Source organism: Coffea arabica, chromosome 1e (genome assembly GCF_036785885.1).
Source record: "Coffea arabica cultivar ET-39 chromosome 1e, Coffea Arabica ET-39 HiFi, whole genome shotgun sequence".
Taxonomy (NCBI): Eukaryota; Viridiplantae; Streptophyta; class Magnoliopsida; order Gentianales; family Rubiaceae; genus Coffea; species Coffea arabica.
This window is the reverse complement of record NC_092311.1, coordinates 145,667-166,324: the sequence shown is the minus strand read 5'-3', so window position 1 is coordinate 166,324 and position 20,658 is coordinate 145,667. Positions and strand designations below refer to the sequence as shown.

Sequence of the window (20,658 nt, the reverse complement as noted above, 5' to 3'; positions counted from 1 at the left end):
CCTTTTTCTTCCACCATAGCCGCCGACCACCATTTTTTTTTTTCCTTTTTCTTCATTTCTCTTCTCCCTCTCTCTCTCCTTCTCCCCTCCCCTCTCTCCTGCCACCCTCCCCTTCCCTCTCTACCGGATTTGGTCTCGCAACTAGATAGTGCCAAGGGGAGGGAGAGGGGGAGAGAGAGAGGAGAAGAAGGGGAGAGAGAAAACAGCAAAAAAAAAAATGATTCTATTGCTACTTGGTTCTGACAGGGAGGGAGAGGTGGCAACGGAGGGAGAAGGGGAGGGAAAAGGGAGAAGAAGAAGATAGGAAAGAAAAGAAAAAAGAAAGAAAGAAAAAGAAAAAGAAAGGAAACAAAATTTTTCATTTTAAAAAATTTTCCTACAACTTCTACGATAAAATTTTAAATGAATATACAAAAAATTCTTTTGCCAAACAGGACCTAGGCACTGATGCTAGATTAATAGCCATAACTTTGTTCCACCTTTCTGCAGCCAAAGCTACAGCCAAGAAAATTTGAGGATCTCCACCTATCTATAATTAGAGCTGTCCAGGTTTCGGTGCGAGGTCGAGATATTGATTTAGAACTTATGGTTATCACAGCTTTGCTTTTTCCTGTTAAGAGGAATGCCACTTAAAACACATTCCGAGAAATTTCTTCGTCTGAATTTTGATCGACTGCATGATTATTTAACATCTCAAACTTTGGATTGATCTCTATGCCTCGCTTTGGCTCTGAATAAATAATTGACACCTTAAAACACACACACACATTCATCAGCAGATCTAGAGGCTGTTGCGAAAAGTAGGAGCAAAAGAAAATTAACCAATAATACTATATGCAACGCATCCCCATGACACAGTATCTAAAATTAAAAAGCAGACACCGGCCAGAGAAACTGGACCTAGTACGACCTTTGTAACAGTTATTTTCTCATTTGCGTGAAGAGTTCAGACGGAGGTCTTCCAGCTCCAGAACTAGTAGCAAATGTAGAAAAGCCTCCACCGCCTTGGGTACTAAAAGCTCCAAACCCTCCACCTGAAAATTTTGCTTAAAAAAATCATAAAGGTCCTGAGAGAACCACGCAAACCAGTGAAAACTATATGTAGTTAGGTAACTTACTTGCAAAACCAGCACCAGCTGGGGCAGCCGCAGCAAATCCACCTCCAGCTGTAGCAGCAGCGGCAAACCCACCCCCACCCCCAGTCATTGCAGCAGCTGCAAATCCACCACCTGTGGCCAGACTAGCAAATCCACCACCAGCTGAGGCAACGCTTGAAAAACCACCTCCAAAACCACCGGTGGACATGCCAGTTAAACCACTTGGAGGTGGAATACCACTTCTAGGTGGGCTAGCACCCAGCTGTCTTGACTGTCCAAAGGCACCAAGCACCGATCCTAGAGCTTGCTGACCTGACCCAAATTGTCCTGGCTGGCCAAATCCACTTGCTGTAGCACCTTGACTGGTGTTTCCAGTATCAAATGCACTCGAGAAAGCACCAATATTTGCTGACTGAGATGGCTGGGAATATAATGGAGACTGGAAGTTAAAGGATGCAGGTCGGAACAACTCAGCACTTGGAGTTGGCAATGTAAATGGTGAACTTGGCGAAGTTGCAGCTTTATGCAGCATTTCCCCACCAAATAGATTTGGTCTCACGAGAGTTGAATTTGGAGTTGATCCGATACCAAACCCACCTAGATTTCCCAGTGCCAGTTCAGTTGTCAGACTACCCTCAGGGGCTTCCTCCTCCATCTCATCCTCATCACTAACAGCAGAACTCCCATTTTTCCCATCATTTGGCATCCCAGAAACTGTGGCAGCTGGTGAATTTGTTGTGGAGGGCCAAGGCTGTTGAAGTTTACCATATGGTGCCATTTCTGTGGTAGCATCTGACATGCTACTGATACTGGGCTGATTCTCAGATTTTAAACTGGGAGGCAATTCAGTAACTTGTGTTGATTGTGTGGTACGTTCAGTACCAAAATTGGATGTGTCATTAGCAAGCCCAAGCTGAGAAACTGAAACCGGTAATTCAAAAGCTTCTCCTATTGCTGAACTAGAATTGGATAGCCTAGTTCCCTTAGTTGAATCTCCATCTCTTTTTGAACCAAATACAGAAACAAGAGGCTGAGATCCAGTTTCTAGAGTACCAGCATTCCCATTTTTAAAAAGCAGGGTAGTAGATGAAAATCCGTCCAGTTTTGGAATTGAAAAAGGCAGGGAAGATGCAGATGTTAGAGAGGAAGAAACTATAAGGTTAGATGCCTTTTGATGTGTTTCGGTCCTGAATTCAGATGGTGAAAATTTACCAGATAACATGGCAGATGATGAGGTAGCTGCGCTTGCTTTAGACAATGAAGATGAGGTTGTTGATGATAAGTTAACTTGAGGAGTCAAACTTGCAGGAGAAGGCAATGTTGTTTCACCAGGACTACTTTTGCTTTTTGCAATTTCAGTGTCTACACTCTTTTGAGAGAAACTGGGGGATAAAGCAATGGGCTCTGCTGGGGATACTGAAGCTTTATAACTGCTATTGGAATCAGACAGTGAGCTTTTGGTGGTGGTTAAAGTATTTTTCACTTCTTTTCTTGGAACTTCATTGTTAGGAATCTCAACATCATTCTTACTTGATGTCATAGACACACCAGGAAGCCTCTCAGGGATGGATGGAGCATCAAAGCAGGGTAATTTAGACTGCTGAATGCATCTAGAATCACCTCCTGACAGTGACTCCGAAGTTCTAACCAATGGTAAGCCACTTTTAGATTTCCACAATGAAGTATGATTTTCCCTTGTACCATTTAGACTTGCAGAAGCTGTTGATGCAGACAGTTGCCACACTGCAGGAGAACCTTCTCTTGATACTTGCATTGCAGGATCTGCAAGAGCATCAGCTGACTGAGATGGAGCCATGGAATATTCAATAGATTGCTTTACGTGTTTTTCAGCAACAACTGCAAAAATTTGATCCAAGAAAAGCCATCACTAATTGAATTGAATAACTGAAACTGAAAAAATGCTGCTGAGAAAATTCTTTTCAATCATCTAAGGTTCATACTTGGGCTTTTGGATTGGAAGGTGGATGTTGCAGAGCTATCAGAAAGTATTGAATGAGCAGCTGCGGATCCCTTTGGTGGATGTAGTTTGAGATGTTTCTCTTCTGCTTTACTGGGCAATCTATTTGTACTACTGTTTTCATGTTCTCCTTGCACGATTATCCTTTTCAGAGTTGTTTTTGGAGCCTCGGAGCTAGACCATTTCTGCATTAGCCCATGCAAATTGGTGGGACTCAGGCACACTGAATAAACAGATAAACCCAGAAAGAGCCTTTCATACACATTTCTTCACAATATGTTTTCTAGTCTCGGAGGAGCATTTGATAAAAGCATTAGCTCCTCTTAATGTTCCAGATTACTTCATATAGATGTGTCTGCCTCCACCTATGTTGGCTATCATCTAATTTACATACACATGGAAGCAGTGTATTGGAAAGTTTAGTTGCTGCCAGTGCAAAAGGGAAAAAACCGGAAGAAGAATGCAAACTCTGACTCTGCAATGCCAGTCAACCCACTGGCTGTTGCTGCCTACTAAGCTATCATATCAACCTACCTTTTTCATGTTTTTTAGTAGCTTCAATCCTTTAAACTACACTGTATTGCTTCTCTGGCTGTTTATATTGAACATAGCACAATAGCACATTCAAAAATTCCTCCACATTCAGAACAGTTCACAAGAAATTGGAGCTGTAGTATACTCAAGTGCAATATTTCTACTAGAAAGAAACCAAAAATAGAATGATCCACTGGCATTGACGCCCTCCAGCTCTCAATCTCTCTCTATTGGATAGTGAAAATAGAGAGGGAAAATATAATGCATGAAATAGCTGCCCATCTCCTCAAAGAAGCATGACAGCATACATACCTTGCATGAATGAAATTCACAATGAACACGAGGAAGGAGATTGATTATGGCCCATTGTCAGCAACAAGACATTTGGGTAAAGTAAATGCATGATTGAATTTAGGACAGCGTTTTGGACCTTTTACTCTGCTATGTAAGATTGAAAACAAAAGCAGTGAAGAAATTCAGACGTACAAATAGTTTGACTAAAAATTAAAAAAAAAAAGGTGTCAAATTCAATAAAGATATGCACTCTCTTCGCAGATCTATAACCAAGGCATCAGAATAAAGCATCAGCTGGTATCCTCAGATACCCAAAATGCATTATTTACAAGGATCGTGAGTAAACAACAATTGTTACATATACCTAAATAAATATGTTCTCAATTACTACACTCCTATTGCCTGGCCAGACAGACAAATATATGCAAATGCACACTGGCACAAGGACATTTGATAAAGAACACTACTATGTTATTGCAAAGTAAGTGGTTGGCAGCAATATAACAAATACTGTGAGAGCTAAAAATTTTGCAAACGATGCAGCAGAAAACTCCATATAAATTTTTAGCACATGAGTAAATACACAATACTACTAATAATAAAAGCCAATATACTGTGCATTTAAAAACCAGTTTGTGAACTTCAGCTTTTTAGAGGCCAGCTTTCAACTCCAAATACACTTCTGAATTTCCTATTCCTTCAACCATTGCATATGCATGTTAAACTAACTTCAGGCCATATGGATAGAGCTCCTACTCAGGTAAATTACCCATACTACAACAATTATTTGTGAGATTGAGGTGGTAGAGAGCACAAATTTGTAAAAAATTCCTTTTCTTCCCTAAATGATATACAGAATGTTGAAACAGAAACTCAATTCTTCCACCATGCACATCTTCATGTCACATTTTACCTTTCATACTGCACATCGTTCTTACTGTCCATGTCACCACACTTACTACCACCTTCTATCGAAAAAAAAAAAAGCAAACGAAAAGGAGAGCCTCAAGACAAAAGTGGAAGAAACATATCAGCAGGGCCCTGCAAGCATTATGCTCAGACACATCCAAAGGCACAAGGTTATTACCTGGTCCAATGAGTCTCGACGCCGCCTCAAACTTTCTGATTCAGAAGCCTTCACAGGAGTATATTGATTTCTACAAGACAGTTCCTTAGCAGAGACAGAAGAACATGACGTTTTCAGAAGTTGCTTTGTTAGGGTGTCTGATGCCTTTTGGTTACTTGGAGAGTTGTAAGAGGCACCATCATATGTAAGCCCAAGTGTTTCAAACAGCTCCCTTCTTAGATTCTGTTTTTTAGCTGGGCACTGCACATTAAGTGCAGCCATCTGTTTCCGGAGGCATTCTGAGAGCTTCTCTGCAGCAGCTAACTGTGCACCCATTGTATTCTGTAAGCTATAAAAAGACTGTTGCCTGCAGCACCGAACAATTTGACATTATAGATCACTCTATCTTCAATAACAAATCCATGGTAATCACTACTACAACTAAACAGTTAAATTACCAGAGGTTGGCTTCCACATAACAAACTTTCATGTGGCACAGTTGGGAGTTTGCATGAACAGTATAAGCAGAAACAAAAAGGAACAAATTACTCTGGCTTAAAAAAAAAAAATTTATAGCCATTCAGAATACCTTGATTTCCCATGACTCCTTTGAATAGCCCTTGGATTTGTTTGAGCTACTTCACTTTTACCAAACCTATTAAACTCGATGGTATTGAAATGTCTTTCCAGTTCAACCAGCTGACTGGTTAAATCCTGAAAATAGAAATAAAATCCAGGTAACTTGCAAGAGTAAAAGAGAGAATTCATGAACCCAATAGGTGCTAACCTGATCAACTTCTATTATATGCTTTCTCTTCAACTCCAATTCAGAACTCAGCTTCTGACAATTCCAAAGATCCCAATACCATTTATCAGTAGCTTGCTGGAAAATGCCCTGCATACATATTCTCTTTGCCGAAACTGAAATATCATCGCAAAAACTGTCTCAATAAGACTGCATCAAATGATGATGAGGAACTGATAACAGATATTGCTCAAACATCAGGAGTGCTTAGCTCTGTGAACATGGACATTCAAGGGCACTTAAAGTAGTTAAGGTTTGGTAGATACCAAGAAAATAGTAAAATGTTTCTTTCTGCATTTTAGGGTCTGAAAGCTGACGTCTGAAAACTGAAAACTGAAAATTAAGTGTCGAACTCTTGATTTGCTGAGCTCATAAAAGTCATGTGATTGATAATCAGCTGATTTTGAGCACTGAACTGAAATATTCTAATTTTATGTGTATCATATAGTTTAATAGCAATACTTATGTTTTATTTTCCTATGAAATTAGTTTTTTAAGTATCACCTTTTAACATTGATAAACTACTAAGATGGAAAGTGTGCTTGTGTATGTGTGAGAGAGTGCGTTTTGTGCAATACTCCATGTTTGAGCAAAGAAAGATGTAGTTCTTGTGTTTGTACAAGAGAGATTATGTTTTAAGTGTGTGTTAGTGAAAAATATGTATTTCTGTGCAAGAGAGGGAGAGGGAGAGAGAGACAAATAGCGAAAGAGAGAGAGAGAGAGAGAGAGAGAGAGATGTGTATGTTTGAAACTGTGTGTGTATATGTATGTAAAGTGTGTACATGAAAGTGTAAGTTTATAAAAATTCAACAAATTAAGTTATAAAACTTTCACTCAAAATTTTGTACACAAACTAAGTGGCTCTCAATGTACTCAGAGATAGGAGAATTCTGTAACCAAACAAACTTAATAGTATAAGCACTTGATTCGTCAAGTACTTCATGGGGTTATCAAACACCCAAGTTTACGAGGTACCTGATGGACTGGGAAATTGATGAGATGCAAAAAATTAATGCAGTGCAGTTTCCTGACTTCGTAATTTATTCTACTAATCATAAAACATGTTCTTTTCTCAGTCAAAAGAGAGAACAAAAACATTGTGAGTGCAAATGTGAAGCTGGAGTTGGCACTCTTGTAGGGGTATAAGTGCTGTTCTGAGGGAGCAATCAGAAAGAGAAGTTTCTAGTGAAGACCGCTAGTATATAATGAGGAAACAAAATCAAGGCCCATTCCTTAGAAGCAGAGCTGCAAGATGTTGAACCTAAATACCGTTATACATAAAAAGGAGCACATGAATCTGAACAAGAGGAGGAAAGTATAGGTAAACTATCCCATCTCTAACATTGCAACTCAAAGCCCTTTATCTCCATCCTATCATTCTTTAATTGTCCGACTTCCAACATCCATTACTGAATCTACATGTCCATCCTGGTCGGGAACCTTGTACCCATTGTCTTAGAAAAAACTGTTATAGGTCATTGATTGGTGTATACAGCAACCCTCTTTGATCTTGTACCATAACTATTGATATAGGAAAGTTACCCAAATCAGTTAGAATGAGATTTCCTTCCTAGTCCGTTGAAAAATACATCAGAAACAGTAGTTGTCCAATGCAAGTTGTGCCTGGAGTATCTTAGTTTCAATAAATTGGATGGTTCATTAAACAATCAAGTTGTATGCAAAATATTCAAAAAGGAATAGGGTTGCTGAGGAGTTTGCATCCCAAAGGAAGGTAACAATCAACTCAAAAGCAACATGGGTGGTACTTTGTCTTTCAACTCATTTGACAAAGACAAGAAAAATGTCCGGGTAACATGATATAAATGACACAGATAATCCAAGATTGATCAGAAACTTACTATAAACCGATGGATGAGAGTTTGACTCATGGGTTAACAGCAATTTCCAAGTTCTCAATTATAGCAACAGTATAAAATCAAAATATACCTTGCACTGTTTTATCCAGGAGCAGCTGGATCTCCCTCAATCGCTCTTCCAGTACTCCCTAGAAAGAATATGAAAATGGAGATTTATTCCAGGGTACATGTGGTAAAAGGAACCAGCAAACCAAAGCTTTCAACGTTTTAATGGTCAATAATGTAAAGAATGCACTAAAGACCAGAGTAAGCACTGCTGCTAAAAGATAACAAAGCAAGAATGAGATAGTTCCCTCTCCCCACTTTCCCTCATTCGAAAAGTTATTTAATAAAAATTACCTTTAGATAAGAACATGAAGTGTTTGCATGATATGCTATTTCATGAATCAAAATAACATCACCCTAGATGCACATTTTTAAAGGAATAAATAAGATCTAGGAAGCCCATATATTAAAAACAATCTTTAAAATTAGGACCCAAATATTGGTCGTAGCATTCTCCTGGGCAGAGAACACCACTAGACCTTAAAAATTCACAAAAACTCAAAAGAAAAGATATAAAAATGTCAAGTTCTCATAAAATGCCAAGTCAGCTCACTGAAACAAACCAAATGAAGGGCTTCGATAAGGCAAGTACATGAAAGCATAGCATCTTCTTTCAATATTGAACCATACCTCCTCCAGTTCACCTCCAAGGTATACTACTATCCTTAAATCTACATGTCAATGTACCACATCCATCTGACACCAATACTTCAATTAAAAAAATTTTTAAATCAAGGCAAGACTTTGGTAGGCCTAAATACAGCCAAGGAGCTGTAAGATAAAGACGCTTCATACAGCAAAAACGATAAGCTCGCCAAACAAGATGTGTGGATCCAGACAAGTGCATAGGTATACAAAATAGAGAGAGAGAGAGAGAGAGATGTGACCGATTACAAAGGCTTACCCTCCACATTCTGCATCTTTCTGAAATTGTCCATAAGCCTTCCTCCAATGCTACTACTGAGTCTTCCTGTGAAGTAGTTGAAGCATCTCTGAAACCGCCTGCTCCTCCAATAGCTTCTAGAAGGCTATCCATTTTTCTGGCCATTACTTCAACCTGTAGGACATTATACACTTAGATCTCCATTTACATGATAACTACAAAGCTGCAAGAGAAATTTTTCTATTTTTTCTTCAAGGACACAGAACAAAAAAAAATGTCCAATTAGGATTTAGTATTAGACTAAAGCACTTTCCTAATACATGAGAATAATTTGACAGCACTTGGAGTCTAAACCGTATGGTCAATGTGAATAATTTTAAACCATCAGAAAACAAGCGTAAAAGCACTTATGCGAGCCATCCCTCTGCCCGTTATCTAGGGTGTTCATGCATTTCGTGAAGCATAATTTTGAAAGTTTTCAAACCATTCCAAGAAAAGTATGTGACTATAAATATGAATCATCTTACAACAGAAAAGGTGTGCAAGAACCTTTGCAAAAAGGAAAAAGGAAAACTATGCAGTATTTAATAAAAAGATTTACATTGCAGATCTGTTTTGATAACTTTTGCTCATTATTGGGCCATTGGGAGGAAGCAGACAAATGTTCTTCATAGATTCGAGGCACCGAAGACAATCCTGAAGCAAAGCTTTCCTGCAAAATAACTTGTGAGTTGCCAAAGGCAGATACCGAGCCTATATCTCCCATCTTGGCCATAGGTCTCTGTCCTGAAGAATCTATTGTAACTGCAGGGGCAGCAGTCTCCTTTGACTTTGGAGGAGATTGAAATAGACATCCAGTAGAATGTAACGTGTTTCTATCTGGAATTCCGGGTGATTTCTTATCGATAATGCCAATAGATGATAATAATGACTTTTCATCAGAAGTTTCCAACAGAGTCGATTTAGCAATTGAGAAGGAAGGTGATGCAGTCCTTAGATCAGTTAGTACATAATTTTCTCGGAATTCCAGACTGCCAGATGCTTGTAGATTTTTGCTAATAGACTGGCTGGACAAATCAGTTGAAACCGAAAAGGAATTTACATGAGGTTTGGCTACAGAAAATGCTTCTGTCTTGCAGAAATCTCTATCCCTAATTCCAGGAGCCTCAAGGTGGCAAGTCTTGGAAGGCAAATCTTCTGATTTAGGACCTGGCTTTTCTGCTGATAAAAGCTCCTGGTTACCTCCATCTTGGTTTGGCATTGGAATAGTAAATGTCTCCTCATTGTCACCATTTAGTTTCTCAAAACTTATAGGAGGTTTCTGCTCCAGGTTGTCAAAACTACTTTGTTTATCAGGCTTTTTGCTCTCCCAGGATGCAGATAGTTTGCTGTTTCCTGTAACAACATCATCAACTGTATGAGGTTCAACCATCCCAGAATCATCAGGTTCCAAGCGAAGAGATACATGCTGCACATTTTGCTCCCTGACTTCCGAAGAAATCTCAGACAAGCCATGTTCTGGAAGCATGACGGCATAACCATCCTCTTTTCCATCTGAGTCAGCAATAACCTCAGGAGAACCCAAAGCACCTGTAGCACTACATGACAAATTGTTCAAATTCTTGAATGCCCCTTGGGAATATGGTAGGTATCAGCAGTAAATAAGTGGATGCCTCTTGGGAGATCACACAATATAAAATCAAGATACCTGAAAAAGTGGAATAGGGAAAGCTTCCCATCAATGGTGAGGCAAAGAAGAATGCAACAAGGAGAGAGTTCAGTCTCTGCTTCTCCAACAATGCATCTAATTTCATGATTCTGGGAAACCTTGTCAACATACGATGCCAAGATCAAATTATCATCACCATTCCCTGAAGCAAAATGATCAATGCTGTCAGACGAACCACTGTCAGGATGTTACAAACAAAAACACAAATATTTAAGTAAATAAATTTTCTGTCTTCCCTAACAATAATGGTTACTGACAAGTTTAATACAAAACTCCAAAAGTGTATATTTGTATTCACAGGAAACCATTTAGAACTCCACTTGCAAGGAGAAGTGGAGCTGGTCCTCTTTATTTTTCTTTGGATCATTTTATACTTCATTCTTCATTCTGTTGAGAAAGATAAGCCTTCGAACAAGAAAGACAGTCCCATAGTTACTCTTAGTACAGCTTGGTCTATAAATCTAGAATAGCTAGTTACCACTTGGAAACAGGGCTTCAATGGTTGCTATACTGCTCAAAATAAAATGAAACCCTTTCAAAACTTATACTCTCCCGCACAACCGTTTTACACCTTTGTCCATGAGATTTGACACTTGTCCACTTCTAAGCAAAACCAGTACAACACATGGGAAACTGAAGGAATTCAAACACTTAATGATCTCAAACAATCACAGGATCACAGTATGTGCTTGTTGAGGTCCCTGTTACAGAGAAGCCATCTTACAACCAATCTTGACCCTGGCTTTTCAAGCCTTAGAACCATCAGCCTCAGCCATCAAATAATCCTCACCAGCTGAAATACCAATTCCATCTTAAACTGTACTAACGTGATCTCATTCCCTTGTCTTAACTCTAAACGCCAGGACCATTTAACAAAAAAGAAATAATAGCCAAAGACTCATGGAACAACAGCAGTAAGAATTTAATACTAACAATAGTGATATGTTGGTAAGTACATGCATCAAAACATACATACAGTAGTGATCAGAATTTTTGAAAAATGCCATCATATCTTTCTATATATAAAGCAAGAGGAGGGGTTTGTGTTAAAATTCTGTGTCACTTTTTAGATTTTCCAATTTCACCCCTATAAAAAGTAAAAATTTACTAAGGATAACTACTTAAGTTAGTAACTTCTAATAAGTTCCACACCCAATAACTTCTATTCGTTTTTATTTATTTGTCAAAAAAAGTCATAACTTTTCTTTTTTTTTTGTGAAAAAAATAATAATTTCTATTGATTTTAATTAAAACAACATTCTTTCTTAATTTGCACCCCCTTTCTTCCGACTAGTGTATATAATGCAAAAGGAAAGCATCGGAAGACTCTTTCACTTTTTGTTGGTACTATAAATGAAATTAGAGCACCAACAACAGCGAATCAAAATAAAAAAGACACAGAAGATTGATTTTTCCTTTCCACAATACAATTGAAGATGCAGAATCAATTATTTGTATCTCTATATCAACCTCCTATGTAACATCTATATTATGCCAAGCAATTAGGCAAAGGGCTAATGGTAAGCAACTCAATAGGTATGGAACCTCTAATCCCAGACCCAAAAAAATTAAATTTACTTAGATCCAGATTTATTAGTTAATACAGTAAAATAAGAAAAATATTTCTAAACACAAGCAAACCTTATTAAGTATAATTACACTAAACTGGTTTTGCAGTGTTCTAGATTATATAGACCAGGCCTTAACCAGATCCATACTGCTCTTGCATGGTCTGGTCTCAGCAGGGTCTGGGTCCCCAACAATGAAGCCAAACCCACATATATGAGGACTCTGGGTAAAACCAGCCCATTCACATTTCCTAGATAAAGAGATATACACTGTAGCCTGAAACTATTAGATCCTTATAAATTTTAGCGCTTCTAAATACAACAAATTGTCACAGCATGAATGTTAAAATTTACTCTTACTCTCCCCTAGGTCTCCAAGAATGAAGTTCTGGCTAACTCAAATATCTACTTAGATGGCAAACAGAAATAAATGGGTTTGTTGTACATATACACGTCTGCAGAAAGATAAGAAACGCATAACCCATATATCAGCACAGGATACATGCATAGAAAAACTGAAAAAACAAATTCATACATGCAAATAGGAAGCAGGCAAAAAGTAAAGCGGAAAATCATGGCACAATTGTAATGTAAATGAGAAATTTGTGCACCTTGAGATTCAATGTATGCACGCCAAGCATCATTTAATAGCTCAACTATTGCAGGTTCATTTTTATTGCCATCTTGTGACCAATCAAGTATCACAATGTGTTGAGAGAGATTCTTCCTGTTAGCAATGAACGCAAGCTTCCTGGAAACAAAAACAAATAAAACTTGATCAGTAAGACCATCCAATGCCACCATCTAGATGCATCAAGCAATTCAGAAAGTAAAAGTCAATAATACAGTTGCCACAAGTTTGATTTAAAATATAAAATTAAATGAGTAACATGGGAAAGTCAATAATATAAAATAAAATAGTAAAAGTCAATACTAATTACTGAACTTTCTTTGGAAAGAATAGAATGCATGGGATGTCCAATGCCATGGAAGATTAAAATGACTGCATTAGTTAAAGAATATCATATCAATTACTACATAGAGGAAAAGAGAGGGGTTTTTCTCAACAGTTACAAAATTAGTGTGTATTAGTTCAGGCGTAAGGCTATATAACACATTTATCAGCAGCAAAACTTACAAACTCTGATAATAGATTGATTGGATGCAAACAGGCTTATCATCTATAAGTGGACAGCTACAAGCAAATATCATGAGCATTTTGGCAAAGGACAAGGATGCTAATGCGCTAAAAGTAAATTCTCTATCAGGAATAGAATTCATGTCAATTCCAAAAGAATAGACTGGATGCATTTGGTTCCCGATGTAGAAGAAATGAGAGGGACTTTCTCTTCAATGGATAAAAAATGAGAGTTTACTAATGGAAGCCAAAACTTGAACCTATATTGCGAGGCTTAACATGTTGTGCAAAGAGATCCTCTCCATATTCCTTCTGATAGACAGAAATTTATGAAGCCCTTAACTCCACTCCTGGTAACAATGCTCTGGGTCCAGATATATACAAAGTGCCAGTCTTATAGAAACCATGGGGTATAAGAATAAGATGAGGTGTTGACTGATGAGGTGATGATAGCGATGCATTAGTTTCAATACAACAACACAATTATAAAGAAAATGATCTTTGGTCATCCCAGTTATCAGATCCAGGCACTTGTTCCCAAATTAAATTACTAAATAACATTGGTTTGAGAATTTAGAAGGCATTTGTACTAGGCAGACAAAATTTTCAATGCTGCTCTTCCAGGAAAATAAACAGATGTTCGAAAGAGTGGTCTAATTGCTTCTGCGGCCATACAGCACTAAAAGAGCTTGGGCATTGCTTAAAATGCAGAAGTAGCATCCTAATCAAGCACCTGGCACCTAACTTCTTTTTTTGGCTTTGCAATCTTCAATGCCCCAGAAGCAATTGTGGGAAAGAGTGAACACATTCAAATATATGCTTTTGGTAAGGAGACAAGAAAAAATGACTAAAAAATTGTTTAATTGTCTGGATTTTTATGCATGTCGGTTAAGAGGAAGTCACATAACAGGAAATAATGGAAATCTAACAAGAAATGAAGCAAAAATAGTTGTATACCAAAGAGGTGCAGAGAAACAGTAAATAGCAAGTGTGGCTGCTAAGGACGATCAATCACTAATAGGTTATAGATACCTTTGCGTTGGTACGCTGAGAAGCCACCAAAATATTGGAATGATTTTGGGAAAAAACGAGTTTTGATTTGCAAAATCTCTTCGGTGGGATACATAATGCAACATTTCCTATTAAATATAATTACTTCTGGGACTTTATGATTACGGAAATGCAAGAATCAAATGATATTCTGGAGTAATTGCAAATAGTGAGCCCGCAATAATCTAGTATCTGACAGAAAGAAGAATGATAAAGAGTTAAGTAAGCAGAGAGCTACAACTGGCAATAACTCTATGAAAATACTATATAACACCTTCAATCCTGCTTCAAATGGACTTCCCTTGATAACAAATGTGGCAAGCTGGGATTTTTTAAATAAAAGATAAAAGTTAATGTCAATCACACTGCTTAAGAGAAGGCTGAAGAAATCACAAACCATTTCAATTCACATTCCCAACTGGCAAAACATTTCACGGAGCGATAAATTTCAAATCCATGGGTTACACAATACTGCAAAGCACTTATTCTCAGTTTGGAGTTTGTAAAGGTAACCAGGACAAAAACACAAACAGCCATAGCATGTACATCAAACCAAACTGATCAATAAGGGCGGAACCACTTGTAATGCAGTTAAAGGCACATACTGATGATCTAGATAACTCACGAACAGATTTGGTCCAGTCGCACCGGGCACAACGTTGTCCTGGTAATCTAGAAATGCATCACTGAATGACAGCACAACTGGCTTTGAACAGGCCTAAGCGACATAAAAGGAGATAACAGCATTCAAGATCAGTCGATGACACTAGAAACAATTAAAATACAATATTACAATTCAATGACTTCTATAGATTTTATATCACTAGAATTCAAAATCATGGAAACGCCAAACCACGTGATAATTGGAGAACATCTACAAGAAAGTTAAAATGCTTGTAAAACCTTTATCTACAAAGTCATATTTCAACCTAATGAAGATAAAACTTGTTACTTTTCTAAACTCCCAATACAGGGATAAAAGGCACAAGCTGTTAGAAATTTGAGAATTTTCCATCAAGCTTCCTCCAATCACTCTCAGATCTGAATTAAGTTCAGTGCGTATGCCAACACAGAATCCAATGCATAATGAGATGAACACCTTTTTTTCACTTATCACAAGAAAAATAAATCAAGCACTAACTTGATCAACTAGTCAAACTAGAAATATTAACCTCAATCACTATGGAACTTAAACAAGATACTTGAGCAAAATATTGGCAAGCATCAGATAGCCATCAAGGGTGGTTTTGAAACAGTAAAGAGACAGAGCACCCTAGATATTTTCCATTTCCCCACATGAACCCCTTTCACTTAATCGTCAGATGAAAGAAGAAGTAGACCTCAAGATGTTTGCACAAATCTCAACATCAATGTAACAGACACAGCCACAACTCAAAGACTGACTATCAAATCAATGACCAACTTGGTAAGACCATTTAGGAGCCATGCTGCATAAAAAGGAGTATGTATTAAGGTGATATCACAAACTTGCAGAGTGGGGAGGAAGTGAATATGCAGATTAAACTGCTCACTGGTCTTTGACATGAGGAGATTCAGCCTCATACTATATTGTACGAAGCCTCAAGTAGAGAGACTTCTTCTTAGAATTGGGACATGGCATGATTCCCAGTCTAATTGTTTGTGCTCACATGTTACAGAAACAAAAGCAACCCCATCAGGTGTAAATCTACTCACCCAAATGTAACTCCAAATGAAATACTTGCAATAGTTGCATATATATTGATTGTCCCCCCTCCCGCTTTTCATTTTCACCATCTTTAATTACCAGATTCTTCATACCTCCTCTTTTTACTTATTATGGCTTTTTTTCAAGATTCAAGAATGGAAGACTGTAAGATATCTTGATTAAAATTTAAATAGAACTGAAACGAAACATACTAGCCTAATCATCCTTCGAAGACAATGAAAAGGCTAGATGAGTAAATGAAAAGTCAAAACAAATTACTTCATAGAAAAGAGGAAATAGACATTCTGATGTCGCATGATACTCATATCCAAGTTCATGAAATATGGACACACCTGTAACAAACTATCATTGTTATACTTATTTGCATTTTCTTTTCCCAGCTTACTCATAGTGATTATAAATGTTATGCTTTCAAAATAATGCCAAACCGATGACATGATATGATCTCTCACCATATGCTTGAAATAATCAGTCATACGAATGACCTCCCAAAAGTGTGTGATGTATCTTGAATAACTCATCAGACATATCTTCTTTTCAGTCTCAGAAAGATAAATCGTCCTCCGCTACTTATGAACCATACTTCATAAACTTGAGGAGAATTTCATAATCATGGTTCAGTTTCTGCATTAAAATATATTCACCACGTTTTCAAAATAACTATCCTCTATCAGATTAATGGCCTCTTAAAAACAAAGCACAAGGCTTTGGAAAAAATTATAGGTGATGGCAATCCATGTTTCAAAAAGTTAAAAGAATTACTCGCCAAATTAATAAATCAATGGCTCAAGACGAGACACTCCAATGTTACAACACAAAGCACCATTACAGAATAAATGAAGAACAACTAACCACCCAAAGTTGAACCTACACTCTGTGTTGTCAGGGAACAGCCAATGTAACCAAAATACCATGCACATACACTTGGCATCAAAGGAACTCTAATAATAGATATTGGGCTTAAGGTAGATGAAACAAGACTGCTGTTGGCAAGACATTAAAGACGAAGGCAAGTTTGACAATAGAAATTAATATCTCAGGACCCAGGGACCTAGAGAAGATTTGATGGTAGATCCTGACTCTAATAGGATACAAGATCTTACAAGCTTTTAGGGATTACATGCCCCTTTGGGTATGAAGTGAAGAAAATTTACTTCTTGTAGTCCCTCTGAATGATAAAGCAGCTAATTAACAACAGCACCTAACAATGTTAACAAGGTAAAAGTATCTTCCATATGTCGAGTTTGGCACTTTGAATCCATTTTATTTTACCAAAATGATAGAAACCAGTTATGACAAATATAAAGTTTGGGACCACAAGTTAGTAAAAATGAGAAAGAGTAAAAAAGCCACAGCTCACAACCCAAGCAACAATTTGTACTAAAATGTGCATCAACAAGAAAATATCCACAAAATAAGAGCATAAGAAAAGTTCAAGTCAACTGTATGGAAATTGTTTGCTGACATCTGTAATTTCCAAGCTCTGGGTCGCGATGACTTGAATAAAGTAACTTCCCTGCTCAGACTCATCACCTCCTTCCAAGCATCCTAAAACGATACTATCTGTACGAAGCCATCTGATAGAATCCACTGATAGGAAAATATCCAGCAAAAGGAGATAATAGAGATATAGATTAGTTTTGCATTCTTCCAACCCTAAATCAGCAAATTTATCTCCTACTATTGCACATAAACATAAACATGTAAGACGCCACTAACTGCAGTAACTGACTAAATTTGTTAAAATGTTTTTCATGCCAGATCAAGTAATGTCATGATAATACAAACCTAAGATCTTAACTAATGAATAGTTAAAAGAGCACATTCAAGAACAATCACCCAATGAAACACAAACTATTAGTTCATCGATATTAAAAGCCAAACCTTAGTATTGAAAAGGTCAATGACTCAAAAATATTGAACTGACAATGAATAAGACTCCAAAGTATAGATCTGATTAGCCTTGCTGATTGTCTAGTATATCTTCTACATTAATCAAGTCAGTTAAGACAGAATAAAGTTATACAAAGTACCTATAATCGATGTGGAAGATAGTGAAAAGCTGAGCTTTTCGGTGAACTGGGATGACATGATACCCAGAACATTCTTTCTTGCCACAGCCACAAAAGCACCGTCCGGGCTCCATTCCACTATGTCAGAAAACAAAGTCTTTATATAGATTGTAAAAGCAATAAATGGAGGGACTACTCCAACTCCAGAATTAAGATAGGTTTAGCAGACAACATAATATTCAATCTATTCATAGGAATAAAAAAGATGCCAAGGACCAAGAAAACAGCATAGTTTCTTCTGCAAATTAGCAGACATACTGAATCTTTGTGAGATCAAGCAATTATAAGTGGAATAGAAGATGAAAGGATACTCTGAAGAACAGAATCATACCAGCATCAACATTGTCCATCACATTCATAGGAGAACCTTGACCAATTCCCTGGTGTAACTTTCCATCACTTGATAGAACAACATAATTCTTTTCCGCTTTTCTAGCCCATTTCATGTCCTTGATGCAACTGAAGTCATCGAGGCAAACTGAAAAAGCTGGTTTTTGTTCCTGTTAAAGTGCATGTGTGATAGAGTGAGGGAGAGTTGAAACACCTCAAAACTCATGCTGTTAATCAGAGGGGAAAAAATGAAGTAACTGCAAGTGATTTAACAGCTTGAAGAGCTCACAGACCATATGATGCAGCCGACAAATAGTAAAAGAAGCAGGAACTCGAGCAGAGGTATTAAGCTTCCCGAAATTTTAGCTATGGCAGGTACTCAGTTAATTTAAGCTTGTTCCGTGCAAATATATGACATAAGGAATAAAGAGACGAAGCAACAAAGGTAGAAGTGGAAATGTGTGGAATATGAGCAAGCTGGATCACACCATGGCAAAAGGTCCTTAAAAATCTATTATAAAAAAATTCAAAAGATATTTTAGTTTGGAAAGGAAAAACGGGGATTGTGACAACCCCTTTTGCCATGTTTCAAAAGCAATTCACTCTTAAAGTGACGTCACTTGGTAAAATGAATTCTGCTGAAAGTGAGCCTAAATTCTCAGCAAACCTAAATTCCACTTAAACGAGAATTGTGAGCCCACTAGGAATAAGGTTCTACAATTTTACCTACTTCACTTATTGCCCTCATAAACAAAGCTCCCATTCCCCCTACACCATTGGAATTACCCCAATTTCCATCTTCCGTCAAGTTCCCCTTGGTAAGAATTCTATTAGAAGCAAAAACTTTAAAGTTCATCTTCATGTGAAAAATCATGACGTAGGTCTAAGACTGTGCTTAGGTACATGATAAGAGCCACACACGGTTCACAAGTAACAAATAAATATATTTTTCATATATAATATCACGCACGAAGTGTGCAATGTGGTAGTATGCTACATCAAAAGCATTAAGACCGAAATAAGAACAATGCCATAATGACTATACAGAATGAATGCTACAGCTTTTACCTTATGAAGTAGAGCGCTAATGGAAAAGAAATGGAGTTGGTTTGCTACAGAAGCAGCGAGCAAGGAATCACCCGAAGACAGTGCCAATATGGAAACTCTTCCAATAGATAGGATCAGGATGCTCAACTCGTCAATCGATTGACTACTCCCGTTGTCTTTGATTTCCTCTGCCAAACCCATGACTTCCTTTGTCCTTGCTACATAAAAACCTAACCGACCACCCATATGAGAGAGAGAGAGAGAGAGAATCGTGATGAGTAAACATACACCAAAAATTAAATAAGTAATTGCCAATACTGGTCGACCAAAAAATAATACTAGTGAAAGAGCAATTGAAAAATAAAAGAAAATTAAAAAAAAATAGACCATTAGAGTGCGCGATGAAGAGTAGGCGAAATCGTTCCGAGACAGCCAAAGGCTTCGACGGAGGATTATGGGAATCGTACAGGGAATCATCTTTTCCAGGAGGTTTAATCGGCACAGATTCTCCAACTTTCACGAAGCGGTAGTTTCTGGAGCCAATAGTGTCTCCTTCGATTACTTGGTCCAACTGAATAGCTGGCGTTCCCGGACCTTCCGAATTCTTCTCCGTCGTCATCTCTAAAGCAGAAGACACTGGAGGTACCCTACCCTATCTCCACAGCTCCGAAGTAAATAAACGAATGATCCTCTCCTCTTGATGATGAGTAGCTGACTGACTATTTTGGGGCTCTTATTTGAGTCTGGGTTGAAGACGGCGAAATTTTTGGGCGGGAATGTTCCCCAGAGAGCAGAGTATCACTTCCCAGATGACAAGCAAAATATGTACTCGCTGTGTTGAGAGAAATGGTGGCTCTGTTTGAATTCCCCGTTTTTTGGGCGGCGACGGTGGCGGGTGGCGGTGAGTGATAGTGTGTGAATTTTTAAAAAATATATTAAAAATTTTAAAAATACACTAAAATATATTTTTAAAATATCATCAAAAATATATACAATAAAAGTTTTTTATATATATTATTACAGTAAAATATTTTTAAAACAGCTAATTCAAACGGAACCGATGTTTGTTTAGTATTTTCAATTTTACTTAGTGTCGGAATTTGTAATGAAACTTTTTAAGAGAGCAAATTGCCTGAAATGTCATTCAACTATTGCGAGGTGTCGATTTTGATCACTAAATCTTTTTATTAGCCAAAAATATCACTGAACTAGTAAATCTGTACCGTTTTGGTTACTCCGTGATTTTATGTCGTTATGAGAGACGGAAAACAACTTTTTGAGGGGCAATTTCATCTGCACAGCTTTTGTGGGAAAAATTTCGTCTGGTAAATGAAGGAATAACATTGCAACTTTTGAGGGTGTTTTCTTCGTTGAGGAGGCTCATTTCGACAAGTTGAAGGGGGAATTAGAAGTAGTGAGAAAATTTTTTCTGGCTAC

General features: G+C 37.6%; 1 protein-coding gene across 1 annotated transcript; it reads right to left on the bottom strand.

The window, feature by feature from the left end:
* Positions 1 to 705: 705 nt before the first annotated feature.
* On the bottom strand, positions 706 to 20,124 carry LOC113696965 (nuclear pore complex protein NUP214). The gene is made up of 17 exons (XM_027216345.2): positions 19,609 to 20,124; positions 19,243 to 19,451; positions 18,176 to 18,344; positions 17,806 to 17,922; positions 17,238 to 17,362; positions 14,670 to 14,782; positions 12,488 to 12,627; positions 10,288 to 10,450; positions 9,181 to 10,177; positions 8,601 to 8,753; positions 7,722 to 7,779; positions 5,757 to 5,890; positions 5,559 to 5,683; positions 4,991 to 5,336; positions 3,059 to 3,260; positions 1,119 to 2,954; positions 706 to 1,034 (listed from the first exon to the last, which is right to left on the bottom strand). Exons 1-17 carry the CDS (start codon positions 19,838 to 19,840, stop codon positions 922 to 924), a joined length of 5,232 nt encoding a protein of 1,743 aa, XP_027072146.2. The 5' UTR covers positions 19,841 to 20,124; the 3' UTR covers positions 706 to 921.
* Between the last annotated feature and the right edge of the window lie 534 nt (positions 20,125 to 20,658).

Bases quoted from the DNA above. Each gene is read 5' to 3' on its own strand.
- LOC113696965 (XM_027216345.2), bottom strand. From the start codon at position 19,840: ATGACGACGGAGAAGAATTCGGAAGGTCCGGGAACGCCAGCTATTCAG. The intron at 2,955-3,058 runs GTATGAACCTTA...AAATTTTTGCAG, and splicing joins CTTCCAATCCAAAAGCCCAA to TTGTTGCTGAAAAACACGTA. The intron at 1,035-1,118 runs GTAAGTTACCTA...CAAAATTTTCAG, and splicing joins AGCTGGTGCTGGTTTTGCAA to GTGGAGGGTTTGGAGCTTTT.